Source organism: Bombina bombina, chromosome 5 (genome assembly GCF_027579735.1).
Source record: "Bombina bombina isolate aBomBom1 chromosome 5, aBomBom1.pri, whole genome shotgun sequence".
NCBI classification, from domain to species: domain Eukaryota; kingdom Metazoa; phylum Chordata; class Amphibia; order Anura; family Bombinatoridae; genus Bombina; species Bombina bombina.
The window spans coordinates 505,124,612-505,139,817 of NC_069503.1; the positions used below are offsets into that span (position 1 = coordinate 505,124,612).

At 38.2% G+C, this 15,206-nt stretch overlaps 1 protein-coding gene across 1 annotated transcript in view; it reads right to left on the reverse strand.

The window, feature by feature from the left end:
- Positions 1–9,800: 9,800 nt before the first annotated feature.
- The window catches only part of ELMO1 (engulfment and cell motility 1), a 1,021,083-nt gene continuing 1,015,677 nt past the window's right edge, over positions 9,801–15,206 (reverse strand). The window contains exon 23 of the mRNA XM_053714416.1: positions 9,801–12,213. Within this exon, the coding sequence (XP_053570391.1) occupies positions 12,013–12,213 (201 nt within the window). The 3' untranslated portion in view covers positions 9,801–12,012. The remainder of the gene's footprint in view (positions 12,214–15,206) is intronic.

Consider the following 15,206-nt stretch of genomic DNA (forward strand, 5'->3'; position numbering starts at 1 on the left):
TGCCGGCTCAGGATGAGATAATATGGAGACTGCGATAAAGTTGGTTTGTGTATCCACAAGTAGATGATGGAGAAAAAGGAAGTTAACGCTGGTAAAAATCAGAGGTGAATTCTACCAAGGACCTGGAAATATAACTTTGAAATAAGAGCTGACTCTTCACAGAGCAAACTGAGCGTAGAACAACAATTAACAGGCAAGGTGGATATGGTAATGATAGGTTAAATAGGGTTTGGTTATTAGTAGGAGGGATCTGTCTTAAAGGTATATTACATCTCCCCCCCCGTTAAAGAATCACCCCCGGTGATTCAGGATGAGGTTTAGAGGGGTAACGCAGATGGAAGCGCCTAAGAAGTCTTGGAGCATTAACCTCAGAGTGAAGCTGCCAAGAATTCTCCTCTGGTCCATAACCCTTCCATTGGATGAGATACTCTAATTTCTTTCTCCTAATACGAGAGTCTAAAATACTTTCGACCTCGAAGTCTTCTTGACTATTTGAGAGCAAGGGAGGAGGATCTACCAAGTGCAATCTGTTTCGGTCCGAAGTGTATGGCTTTAATAGAGAGACATGAAAAGTGTTATGAATCTTGTAATGTCTTGGTAGTTTTAGTCTCACTGCATTGGGATTGATGATTTTGTCTATCAGGAATGGTCCTATAAACTGAATTGCTAATTTTTTACTAGGTATCTGTAACCTCAAATACTTAGTGGACAAGAGTACTTGATCACCTAACTTATAATCTGGTGAGGGTCGATGTCTCTGGTCATAATAATGTTTTTGTCGGTCTTTAGCTTGAACGAGGTGTGTCTTTATTTGTTCTAAGCGATCTTGTAATGTAGTGATATAAGTTGTAGCACCTGGGGAGTTGACTGGAGTGTTTGATAGAGTGATTGATGTGGGGTGAAAACCGTATGTGGCAAAAAATGGAGTCATCTTTGTTGAGGAGGACACAGAGTTGTTGTATGAGAATTCTGCCATGGGTAGGTATGCTACCCAATCATCCTGTAAATGTGTAATATAACACCTGAGGTACTGTTCTAATGTTTGATTTAACCGTTCAGTTAGACCATTGGTCTGAGGGTGGAATGCTGTAGAGTAACGTGTATCAATCTTTAGTATTTTACAGAGTGATCTCCAGAAAGCGGAGGTAAACTGAGTACCCCTGTCAGTTATAATGGTTGTTGGTAAACCATGTAACCGGACTATAGCTCTGATGAAGGCTTTTGCTGTTATGTAAGCAGTGGGAAGAGCCTTCAGTGGTGTGAAATGAGCAAGTTTGGATAATTGGTCTACTACAACGAATATCGTATTGTAATGTTGTGACTCTGGTAATTCAACAATAAAGTCCATGGATATGGTACTCCATGGTCTATCAGGTATTGGTAGCGATGTTAAGTAACCAATAGGTTTCATGTGTTCAATCTTGTTTCTGGCACAGACATCGCAGCCAATGACGTAATCAGTAATAGTCTTTTCCATCTGAGGCCACCAAAAATTTCGTTTAGTCAACTCAATAGTCTTTTGAATTCCTGTATGTCCAGACAACAAATTGTCATGAGTGTTGTTTAATATAATCTGTCGTTGAGACTCAGGGATGAATAGCCTTCCCTTGTTATAGAATAATCCTGTTGTAGGATCCTTGACACACTCTGGGGGTATATGTATCTCAGTTTGTAGAGCGGTTAGAATCTCAGTCTCTAAATTAGTAAGTGTACCCAGAATCTTTTCTTCTGGTATAATTGATGTTGCGATACTCAATGGTAGGTTGGAATCAAACTGTCTTGATAAAGCGTCAGCTTTTACATTTGCTATACCTGGCCGGTATGTAATCAGAAAATTAAAGCGATCCAAGAAAAGTGTCCACCGTACTTGACGGGAAGAAAGAGTCTTATTGGTCCTCAAGTATTCAAGGTTTTTATGGTCAGTGTAAATTAGAAAGGGTTCTTTTGTACCTTCTAATAGGTGTCTCCAATGTTCTAGCGAGCGTTTTATAGCTAGTAACTCTTTGTCACCAATAGAGTAATTGTTCTCTGCTGGTAAGAAGGTCTTGGAATAAAATGCTATAGGATGAATCTGATTAGTCTCCTTGTTTTGTTGTGATAGTACTGCTCCAATTCCAGAATTGGAAGCATCTACTTCTAATATAAATGGTTGGTTGTAATCTGGTAAGGTTAAAACTGGAGCTGAAGTAAAAAGTTTTTTGAGCTTATTAAAAGCTTCTTTGGACTCTTCTGTCCAATGGAATTTGTGTCTGATACTAGTCAATTGTGTAAGGGGTTTTACTACGGAGGAAAATCCTTTAATAAATTTTCTGTAAAAATTTGCAAACCCCAGAAACCTCTGGAGTGAGCTTACAGTAGAGGGTTCTGGCCAATCTACAATTGCCTGGATCTTTTGTTGATCCATCTCAATTTTGTTAGGTTTTAGAATGTACCCCAAAAATTTTATTTCAGATGTATGAAAGATACATTTCTCCAACTTAGCATATAACTTGTTTTGTCTAAGTCTAGATAAAACCCAACGTATGTGTTTCTCATGTTCGGTCATGTCTTTAGAATATATTAAGATATCATCCAAATAGATGATTACACAAACATCAGTGAGATCATGGAAAATCTCATTTATGAAATGCTGGAAGGTTGCCAGAGCATTACATAATCCGAAGGGCATAACGTTGTATTGGAATAGTCCGTATCTGGTGCGGAAAGCGGTCTTCCACTCATCACCCTTCTTGATACGGATTAGATTGTATGCTCCTTTTAGATCCAGCTTTGAAAATACCGTGGCTCCTGTAAGTCTTTCTAATAGCTCAGGTATTAAAGGGAGAGGGTAACGGTTCTTTATTGTAATCTTGTTTAAGGCTCTATAGTCGATGATGGGACGTAAAGTTCCATCTTTGTTTTTTACAAAAAAAATCCCAGCGGCGGCTGGAGAGGTAGAGTGTGTAATAAACCCCTTTCTTAAATTATCATCCAAATAGGTACGTAAATTTTGTAGCTCATTTTGATTCATTGGGTATATTTTGCCATGAGGTATTTGAGAACCTGGAATAATATCAATGGGGCAGTCAAATGTCCTATGTGGTGGTAGATTTTCAGCTTCTTTCAAATCAAATACGTCTGCCAGATCCTGATAAACACATGAAATACCCTGTTCCATAGTAGCAATGGAAACCTGGGGGTAACAAGTCTTGGAACAATAGGGTGAATTTAACTTTACAGTGTTTTGTGTCCAATCAATTAGAGGATTATGAGTCACTAACCATGTATAACCCAAAATAACTGAATGTTGTGCTATAGGAATTATGTCGAATGTGACATATTCAGTGTGTACGTTAGATGTGGTTAATAGGAGAGGTATGGTGTGATGAGTGATTGGTTCTTTCTGAATGAAAGTGCCATCAATTAACTTGACAAAAACTGGATTTGCTTTGCACACAGTGGGTATTTTATTTCTATTTACAAAATCAGTGTCAATATATATTCCAGTCGCCCCAGAATCTATCAGTCCTTCAGTCTGTAGGTTGTCTTGATCCCACTGTAAAGAAAGGGGAATAGTTAGATGTTGTGTCTTAGAAGTGTTATCTATGTGTTTAACAAATACTGTCTTACCCTTTCTTTGTTTAGCTAACAACGGACAATCACTCACAGAGTGCTCCTTATGTGCACAATAAAGGCAGAGATTTGATAATCTTCGTCTTATCTTTTCCTCTGACGAAAGAGGACCCCTTATAGCTCCTATTTCCATGGGTACAGGATTGGAGGAGCTCTTTTCTTGTGTTACTGGTGTGGGGTATGAGCGTCTTGGGACTGTCTCATAAAGTGATCTCTCTGCTTTAAGTTCTCTTAAGCGTCTGTCAAGAGTGATGCAAATCTTTATGAGAGCTGATAAAGAGTCAGGCATTTCAAGGCGTGAAAGTTCATCCTTTAGACTCTCAGATAGTCCCAACCTAAACTGATTTCTGAGGCTAACCTCATTCCATTGTGAGTCTGAAGCCCACATCTGAAAATCAGTGATGTATTCCTCAACACTTCGCTTGCCTTGTTTAAGAGCACGTAATTTAGACTCTGCATTAATCTGAATGTTTGTGTCTTCATATAATATAGACATAGCAGAAAAAAAATCCTGCAAAGAATCTAATACGGGATCATTAGTTTCATATAGCCTATTGGCCCATGTTCTAGGATCCCCAAGTAAGTAGGAAATAGTTGTGCAAACTTTGATTTTCTCACTATGGTAAGTCCTGGGTCTCAGAGTGAAAAGTAAATTGCACGCATTTTTAAAATCCCTAAAAGCAGAACGTTTACCTGAAAAAGGTGTGGGAGGCTGAATTTGAGGTTCAGGAATTGCCTGCTCTTTAGGGGTTAAACAGTCTTTAATTAAAGCTTTAAGTGCTGTATTCTCTGCTTGCACCTCTGTTAAGCCACGTGCAAGGTAGTCCAATTTTTGATGTATATTATTGAACTCATTCTGAATCTCTTGTGGTTCCATGACTTAAAGAGTTAAACAAACAGGTAGTTTTGAGGCCTGTTAATACTGTAATGCTCTGACCAATGTAAAATTGGTTTTGTTGCTCTTGTGTTATTTGTCTCAGCAAAGTATTTGAATTTACTAAGATCAGTAACTGTGAGCTTTTTAGTCGTAGGAACAGTAAGATAAATGACACTGAATATTGGGAAAGCAAGTGTACATTAATACAGAGACTTTCTAATAATCAGTGTTAGGTTTGCAGATTTTGATCTCTGCTGTCTGGTTGAATACGAAATAAGCTTTAGTACAGCATAACCATTATAACGATGTTAGAGGTTTCAGCAGGTTTGGAAAACAATCTTCACACACTCACACCGGAATAAAATATATACAATAGTCATACATTCATCCAGTAGCATAGCACAGATAATAATTGGTGATTCAGTCACGAGTATCAGAGTAGAGAACTGGGATCCTAAGAGGATTACCGTGAATGTGCTTACCGACTTCAGTCCCAATTAAGCAGTTTGATACCTTAGTCAGGAGATCGAGTTGGGGAGAAGTTCGTCCGTCAGCGTGTGGAGGAAAGTGAAGCCGGTGAGAGTGTGACTCACTTCCGGTTGCGGTAAGGAGTTCTGAATGATCCGCTACTGATTGTACTGAGAAGAAGCTGCAGTTGCCGGCTCAGGATGAGATAATATGGAGACTGCGATAAAGTTGGTTTGTGTATCCACAAGTAGATGATGGAGAAAAAGGAAGTTAACGCTGGTAAAAATCAGAGGTGAATTCTACCAAGGACCTGGAAATATAACTTTGAAATAAGAGCTGACTCTTCACAGAGCAAACTGAGCGTAGAACAACAATTAACAGGCAAGGTAGATATGGTAATGATAGGTTAAATAGGGTTTGGTTATTAGTAGGAGGGATCTGTCTTAAAGGTATATTACAAAGGCTCTCGTTGATGTTGCAATAGGAATCTGGTGCCTTTGCCAGGGTGAGTATGCGCTGTGGAGACCGGGGATCACCTTCTAAGAGAGTAGGTTAATGAGCGATGTGAGCCGTTTTCAAGTTCAAATCTTTGCGATGGAAGGGAGGAGAAGGTAGTTGCTAGATTATTCAAATGCTGTGACAGCTTTGTGTCGGGATCGTAATCCACTCTTGTAGAATTCCGCCCTGCAACAAGATCTGCATGCAGCTGTAGGAAATGGGTGTCCAGTTTTCTCTCTAGCTGTCTTAGTAAAAGTATTATCGTCGCCATTTTGGATAGGAGACAGCTCTATTACGGTTTAGAAGCCTTATGAGGGAATTAACCTTATGGGTAGTGATGTGTAGCGTTGTTGCCGTATCTTGCAGTATAGGAGCTCACTGACAAATCTATAGCCCCATATGAGCCACATTATCGACTGAGACTCCAGTCCATGAGGGATAATGCTGCGTTGTTGTCTCTTGGTAAAAGAGCAAGATCTCCTTTTAGATTTCCATTCCCCTAAACGTTCTTCAGCTCAATGGTTGCTATTAGTCCTTCCAGAGATAAAATCATTATGTGTTTGGAGATGATTTACAAGGATAATAGCTGTTATGGAGTAAATAAAGTCAGGAGCTGCATCAGAACACGTCCTGCTCTCTTGATAGCCAGCTCTGCCCCCCAAGTGGAATACTTTTATATTTACAAACACATTTAAATATTCTGTACTGAAAAGAACACATCTGCTGCATGCTTTCAAATTACAGAGAAGAAGCTTTTATAGTTACATGTATGGAATAGCTGAAGTGATATTATAGATATTTGTTTATTGTTAGATGATTAACACCTTGCTTTTATTAAATGTGCGAGTGACAAATGATGTTGGCAATAAGATTATACAGGCCTATTTCTGTTTAAAGGTACAGTAAAGTCTTAGTCATTCATGATTTAGACAGAGCATACAGTTTTAAACAACTTATTTTTATTATTTAATTTGCTTCCTTCTCTTGTTATCCTTTGCTGAAATGTTTATCTAGGTAAGCTCAGGAGCAGCAAAGAACCTAGATTCTGCAAAGAACCTTGCGGCTGCATATATATTTATAGTGATTGTCATTGTCTCACCCATGTGTTCAGTTAGAAACAAGTAATGCATTGCTGCTCCTTCAACAAATGATACCAAGAGAATTAAGCAAATTTGATAATAGAAGTAAACTGGAAAGTTGTCTAAAATATGTTCTACCTAAATCATGAAAGAAAAAATTGAGGTTTCATGTCCCTTTAAAGTTTACTAACAAGAAAGCAGACATAGGGCCCCATTAATAAAGCTGCGGATGCAGCCTCAGGGCCTAAAACGCTAATTAAGTAGCCTAGTGTTAAGACCTCTGCTACTTAGCCTCTCCACCACCTCAACATTGGTGTAGTAAAATCAGATGCAATTGGGTGATTGACAAGCCCTGCTCTCGTGCAATTGATTGCGTGAGAGCAGAGAGTGTGGCTATACAAGCCAGTGCTTATGCAATGTTAACTGAGGGCAGAATCTGCAACCTTGTCCAGTTGGCATTTGATTAATAAGGCCCATAGAGTAAACGTGTGGCAACATAAAATCATGCCCTAATTACCCTGATTTTGTCAATTTTGTTCTTCCACAGTGGCGACTCTAGGAACAATATATAGGGGGGCACATAAGATACCACAGTCAAAACTAGGGGGCACTAATACTTATCACCACTAAATCATACCCCTGAATATACATACATACACTCACATACTCACTCACTCATACATACACACACTAATACATACATAAACACTCTAATACATACAAACTAATGCATACATACACACACTCATGCATACACACATACTGTAAAAAATAAATACTATAGTGCTATTTTAATTTAAATAGCTTTTAATTGTTTTCAGTCCACGAGTGAAAGAGAATATTTCACCAGCTTTGTAGTAAAACTTACTAAAAAGCTTATTTCCAGGGTGTTAAAAATGCCACCTAAAAGTGACGGGTGAATAATTCAGTACATCCTGCTCCATAGGTAACACAGAGAGTGCTCACATTGCCCTCCCTAAGCCTTGGTTCATAAATATATATTCAGGGTAGCAGCTCTGTAAAGTCTATGGTAATGACTGTATCTCAGGTGATTGGCTGTAACTCCCTTTTCAGTCAAAAGTATAATAAAAAGGCCTACTCTGTGGGTAGTGTTGCTACTTTTAGGAGCTGTTTCAGCCCCCTTTGAGAAAAACATTGGTAGACTTGTCTGCAAATCATTGCAGATACATACATAAGATATAGCTAAACATTGATGTTGTTCCATTGTAACATTTGTACAAATAATGCTGCATTTATATTGGTTTTAGAATATACTAACTGTTGAAATTAGATTAAAACAGATATTGTTAGATATATTAGAAGTTGATTGTAGATTTAAGACACAGGTGTCTTTAGTTTCTTTTTAAACCACAAAGATTGCAAGATTGTTTCTAGAAATCAATTCTGTGGAACCTAATTTTTTATGGAAATTGTTTTATATTTAAATAAATTATTATACTATAAATTATTATACTATACAGTTGTAATTTGTTTAATTAAACAAATGTGTTAGGGACATATAATCAATCATAGATATATCTGCTAAACGACCTGATCATATCCAGATAGCCCAAGGCGCCCCTTTCAAACCCTATAAATCGAACATACATATAATATAGCTTACAATGTGTTATGAAAAAAATCTGTTAATTTTACAGGGACTTTAAATTCTACTTTTTTTCTGCAGCAGAAAAGAGTAGAATTTAAAGTCCCTGTAAAATTATATTATTATAAAGGTTTCCTAAAGAGCAAATAGTTGCATATATATACCCGGGAGTCGGGAATGGCGGGGGAGGGTGTGATACTGAAACTGCTATACTAAGGGACTATGTGCTAACAGAAACTAATGTGAGCTATTTGGAATCCTATGATTATTGTGTAGGTCTGAGCTATATATATGAAAAGCAAAGGCACCAGTCGACTAAATATATACAAACAGGCTCCAAGCAGGGGTGATGTAATTAATTAATTTTACTCAAGTTACCCCCACAGTCTGACTAACCCCAGAATAGATCTTCGATTGTCTTTGCTTCCAGACTAGTGCCAATGCCTGCTCTTCACTGCTCCTTCCCGCGCTCTTGTCCTGCACAGTTGCATACAGCGCCTGCTGGCAGGCTCCTCCCTCTTCCTCTCCAGTCAGGTTCCTTTTCCTTGTGCTGTGTAGTAACGTGACCTGGCTGGAACTGGAGGAGCAAATAGCAGCATGGCATGGGGTATTGGAGTGGAGCTGCTTGTAGAGCCAGCATGTGTGGTAGGTGGGGGTTCCAACTGAGCATGGGGAGGCGGGCTGCGCATATTATTACAATACTCCCAGACCCAGTCATTTTCAAAAGAAAAACACTGTCAGTGTCAGAGTAAAACAATTAAAACATTTTTTTATATGTCAGTTCACAAGCGCCGGGGCTGGCGGTGGGGGAGTGCAAAGAATACCTAGGGGGTGAATGCCCCCCCTTGCCCCCTGTAGTGACGCCACTGTTCTCCCACCACCAACACTAGCAATCTAGTATAACTGGATCAAAATATTCAGTTTCTTATTTTGTTTTGTGCACATAATAAAATTAAAACAAATTGAGGAGTATGGCAGCAGAGGAGCAAGATATTTTACATTTTCTTCATTACTGAGCTAAATCAATAGAAATTATTGCATAGGCAATTAGCACATCTAGGCAAGTATCCCCGCTTGCCTTTACCCAGTAAAACTCCATATACATTGTTACCAATGCACAAGAGGATTCTGGGTAAGGTATGCAACATCTCAGGCTTTTTGCTTCAAATACTGTGTTAACACACAGCGGTCCCCTAATGGGGTAAGTGCAGCATTACTGAGCTAAAAATATGAAAGATTCTAAATTGGTTTTAGCAATTTATATGTGTTCTATCTAAAAGACTACCAGTAATAGGGCAGATATGTGTCCCTTAATAGAGACATTATGCTCAATGTTTTTTAACATGTATATGAAAGAACTAAAGCTAAACATGATTTTTTTTTTTTTTTAAATAATGAAAGACAGTTTAGTCAAAGTTGTATTTAAATTTAAGTTGGATCTATCCGGATGTGCAACTTGTACCTATTATTCTGTTGTTCAAATGTTGACGGCTCAAAAATATATTTAAAATAAATCATTAAAATATATAGGAATAAAAAGGAAGTTATTACACATTATTGTCTCTAACAAAGCAATTCAAAATGTATTATATCCCTTTAGGCTTATAATCTACAACTTAGAAAATGAAAAATAAATCACACCATATGAGACAAAAAGAGATAGAAGAAAAGCATGTACTGTTTATTATGAAATGATATAAATATGTACATCAGCTCAATGTCACGGAATGGAATATGTTCAATTCCTTTCTGCATATATTAAATAAATAGAAAATCTGCAAGTTAGTTGATGCAACATCAGCGTTGCTCCTTGAGAAATGGAAGAAAAACCTTCAATACCTAATGATTTTTTATGCACTGTCATGTTATTCAGATTGACAAAACTTGTCCATCTGATATGTTTCAAGCCACAATCCAAAACCGATATGAAATGTTATTCAGATTGACAAAACTTGTCCAATTGATATGTTTTTAGCAACAATCCAAAACGGATATTAAATCTGGATTATTTTATTTTTATTTTTAAGAGTCTCAAATTCACTTAAAATATTTGTATTGTTTCATGCTTCCAACCTCTCTATGCATTTTCATACTACAGTAAATATTCTCCTCAAAAAAATCATTGGTTCTTCTATGTTGGTCGGCACATGGCAGCACTGGTAGTTTGTAGATCAAGATTTCCTTTTATATATTCAGACCTGAAAAGTTAGCTCTACTCACCATAGAGACATAGCTCATAGATTTCTACAAACACAAAAGGCTGTTTTTTTGGGATATCAATCTATTTTCACAATATTTATGTGGTGAGGACTACTGTTTGGCATTTTCAGCATTAAAAAAAAAAAAATCTTCAACAAAGATCATCTACACTGGAGATTATAAAGTTCAATAAATTATCTAGATAACCTTAATTATTACCTTCAGTAGGTCCTCTTTCAGAAAAGTAAAATTCCATAGTTCCAGGACTACACTTTTTTAATCATAGATGAAATTAATAGATTTTTGTGACTATGGTTAATCATGTAACCATTGTATATAAGGTTGCACTGAACAGTTACTGTTAGGAATTCAATATGGCAGTGCACAGGTAGGGATGGTGAACGTTTGGCACATTTGTTAACAAATAATTCTTTGCCACATCTGCACATTTTATACAAATGCTAAAATGTCATTAGTTGAATAAGCAACATCGTTTTTTGCAGAAAATTATTTATATTTTCTTTACTTATTAACATTCATGTTGATTCTCATAGACTAGTAAAGTTTAATGGATTCAATATTAAAATGTTAAAAAAATTCTTTATAAAAATTAATATAACTGAACAAATCTGAAAGAGGACATTTTTTTTAAAACCATAACCATGGTCCTTTGACTGGGAGGATAAAAAAAAAATTGTGGGAGTTCCATATTATACTTTGCAAAAAGACAGACACCACATTAGTTTATTTTATATTATTGTCTACAGTTAAATAGAGGAAGAACTGAATAGTACATGGTATCTATTGACTTGAAGAATACATTGCTTTAAGACTTGGAGAGTTTCAGGAGCTGGAAGAGTGCAGACATAGTCAGTATTGCTTGCATGTTAGTGTGACAACTTTATACGGTTGGCATTTAAACTTGAACTCACTACACATAGCTCTATATAATGCTTGTAACGTCCAAGAGGGATTTTCTGACAAAGATATTCAGGTGTAACTGTTTTGATCATTTCCGTGACAGTGTGCATTTTAAAAATAATATGTACATCAGGTAAAACGTCTTTATACTGGCTTCATCAAACAGTATCTGCTTATGGGTAAATGAAAGCTCTGACCTGAAGAAGATATTGTTGTAATCGAAATGCAGTGTCTGAACTAATTAAAGTCAAGTCTTCCATTTGACTAAATCTAGCTAAATTCCACATTGCAAGCAAGTTAGCACAACGAAAGCAAATAATAATGCAAAGCACGGAAGCAGTTTATGATATCAGTAGCCTTAGTTAAATCCTCTTGTGCCTCGGACCAGAAGCAGCAGAAGAATTGTCTATCATTTTTCCTTCGCTTGCCCCAACAGGTAAAGCCAGAAACACAACTCTTCTGTAGGAGCTCATTATAGTCCTTGTTATATATTGTTTAAAGCATCAGTAACATAGAATCTAGTGCCGGGATCAAATATTCGCCTCTGACTTGTCACCAAGTCAGTGGGATATTTTAATATCTGCCAAACAACATTATCTGGATATGTGAAGAAGGAAAGACCTTGTGAGAGGTGAGAGCAATGCGCCATGTGAATTTTATAGAAATACAATTTAAGATTTTTGTATTCTTTCCAGTTACGTTATTTCCAGTTATAAGTTATCGACATCTACAATTGAAAAGTTCCAGTTGTCTCAATTGCAGTCATAAACAAAATCATAATTGCTGGGTTCTTTTGGGATAGGGGGTGGAACATCAGGAATTTGAATATTTTCCAGGTCTAGAAGGCGAAGCTTTATTTCCATACTGAGCAATGTGTCCAAGTCATTCCGTGTTAGGTCACTGATCATGTCCCTCCCAAGTAAAGCATTCAAACCATCAGTCCAGATGCAGTACTGTGAAGAGAAAAAAAATAATTAAAATCTAACAATAAATCAATGCATGAATAAATACAGTCTATTCTCACTTATTAACATCAGTATGTGTAGAAATAAGGCTTTAGATATAGTGATTTTTGTATGGTTTTACTATATCTGTAAAATAACTCACAATTTGTATGATGGGCAGATTTTCCAGCATCATATATATCTATTAGGCACATAATAGCTCAAAAGTATTACTGAACACCCATCAAACAATAATCGCGTCCCCAGGGCCAGCTGAAGACAATGCACTGTAATTAAGAAATCATGCTACCCCCCCAAACCACGGCACCGTCAACTACAGTCTAAATAGCAGGCTGATACACAGCTGATGAACCCCATGAGAGTAATTTATTCTAAAAAGAAAAAAAATCACTATTACCTGAGATATCCTCTCCCTATATGCCACTTCTGTCAAATGCCAACTGGGTCTCATGGTCCCACTTGGTCCATTTATAGAGACAGCTTGACACTGGCTTCCATTAGTCTTCAGCATCAAATTTAAAATTCTAGCCATCAGCTACAAAGCTCTCCACAATGTTGTTCCTTGCAATGTCTGTGGCCTCATCTAAGTATATTCTGCTGCTTCTGACCTACACATCTTAACATCTGTCATCACAACCTCCCACTCCCATCTTCAGGATGTCTCTTGCATTGGACCGGCCTTGTGCGACTCTTTCAGACTCTTCCCCAGTTTTCAATTATTTAAGGTACACCCAAGACCAATTTTCCAAACCAGAAACATGTCCTCCTCATTTGACCAGGCCTAATATCAGCACTCATTGGACTCAACTCCAACAACTCCACTTGCATAGTGCTGTAGAATATATTGTCACATAAAAAATAAAGATAATAAAAAATATAATTTATGCTTACCTGATAAATTTATTTCTCTTGTAGTGTATCCAGTCCACCGATCATCCATTACTTATGGGATATTAACTCCTCCCCAACAGGAAGTGCAAGAGGATTCACCCAGCAGAGCTGCTATATAGCTCCTCCCCTAATTGCCATTACCAGTCATTCGACCGAAAACATGCAGAGAAAGGAAAACCATAGGGTGCAGTGGTGACTGTAGTTTAATGGAAAAATTACCTGCCTTAAAGTGACAGGGCGGGCCGTGGACTGGATACACTACAAGAGAAATAAATTTATCAGGTAAGCATAAATTATGTTTTCTCTTGTTAAGTGTATCCAGTCCACGGATCATCCATTACTTATGGGATACCAATACCAAAGCTAAAGTACACGGATGACGGGAGGGACAGGCAGGCTCTTTATACGGAAGGAACCACTGCCTGAAGAACCTTTCTCCCAAAAACAGCCTCCGAAGAAGCAAAAGTGTCAAATTTGTAAAATTTGGAAAAAGTATGAAGAGAAGACCAAGTTGCAGCCTTGCAAATCTGTTCAACAGAAGCCTCATTCTTAAAGGCCCAAGTGGAAGCCACAGCTCTAGTAGAATGTGCTGTAATTCTTTCAGGAGGCTGCTGTCCAGCAGTCTCATAGGCTAACCGTATTATGCTACGAAGCCAAAAGGAGAGAGAGGTAGCCGAAGCTTTTTGACCTCTCCTCTGACCAGAATAAACGACAAGCAGGGAAGACGTTTGTCGAAAATCCTTAGTTACCTGTAGATAAAATTTCAGGGCACGGACTACATCTAGATTGTGTAGCAGACGTTCCTTTTTCGAAGAAGGATTAGGACACAAAGATGGAACCACAATCTCTTGATTGATATTCCTGTTAGTGACCACCTTAGGTAGGAACCCAGGTTTAGTATGCAGAACTACCTTGTCTGAATGAAAAATCAGATAAGGAGAATCACAATGTAAGGCAGATAACTCAGAGACTCTTCGAGCCGAGGAAATCGCCATTAAAAACAGAACTTTCCAAGATAACAACTTGATATCAATGGAATGAAGGGGTTCAAACGGAACCCCCTGTAAAACATTAAGAACTAAGTTCAAACTCCATGGTGGAGCAACAGTTTTAAACACAGGCTTGATCCTAGCTAAAGCCTGACAAAAAGCTTGAACGTCCGGAACTTCTGACAGACGTTTGTGTAAAAGAATGGACAGAGCTGAAATCTGTCCCTTTAAGGAACTAGCGGATAAACCCTTTTCTAAACCTTCTTGTAGAAAAGACAATATCCTCGGAATCCTAACCTTACTCCATGAGTAACTCTTGGATTCGCACCAATATAAGTATTTGCGCCATATCTTATGGTAAATCTTTCTGGTAACAGGCTTCCTAGCCTGTATTAAGGTATCAATAACTGACTCAGAAAAACCACGTTTTGATAAAATCAAGCGTTCAATTTCCAAGCAGTCAGCTTCAGAGAAATTAGATTTTGATGTTTGAAGGGACCCTGGATCAGAAGGTCCTGTTTCAGAGGTAGCGACCAAGGTGGACAGGATGACATGTCCACTAGATCTGCATACCAAGTCCTGCGTGGCCATGCAGGCGCTATTAGAATCACTGATGCTCTCTCCTGTTTGATTCTGGCAATCAATCGAGGAAGCATCGGGAAGGGTGGAAACACATAAGCCATCCCGAAGGTCCAAGGTGCTGTCAAAGCATCTATCAGAACCGCTCCCGGATCCCTGGATCTGGACCCGTAACGAGGAAGCTTGGCGTTCTGTCGAGACGCCATGAGATCTATCTCTAGTTTGCCCCAACGTCGAAGTATTTGGGCAAAGACCTCCGGATGAAGTTCCCACTCCCCCGGATGAAAAGTCTGACGACTTAAGAAATCCGCCTCCCAGTTCTCCACTCCCGGGATGTGGATTGCTGACAGGTGGCAAGAGTGAGACTCTGCCCAGCGAATTATCTTTGATACTTCCATCATTGCTAGGGAGCTTCTTGTCCCTCCCTGATGGTTGATGTAAGCTACAGTCGTGATGTTGTCCGACTGAAACCTGATGAACCCCCGAGTTGTTAACTGGGGCCAAGCCAGAAGGGCATTGAGA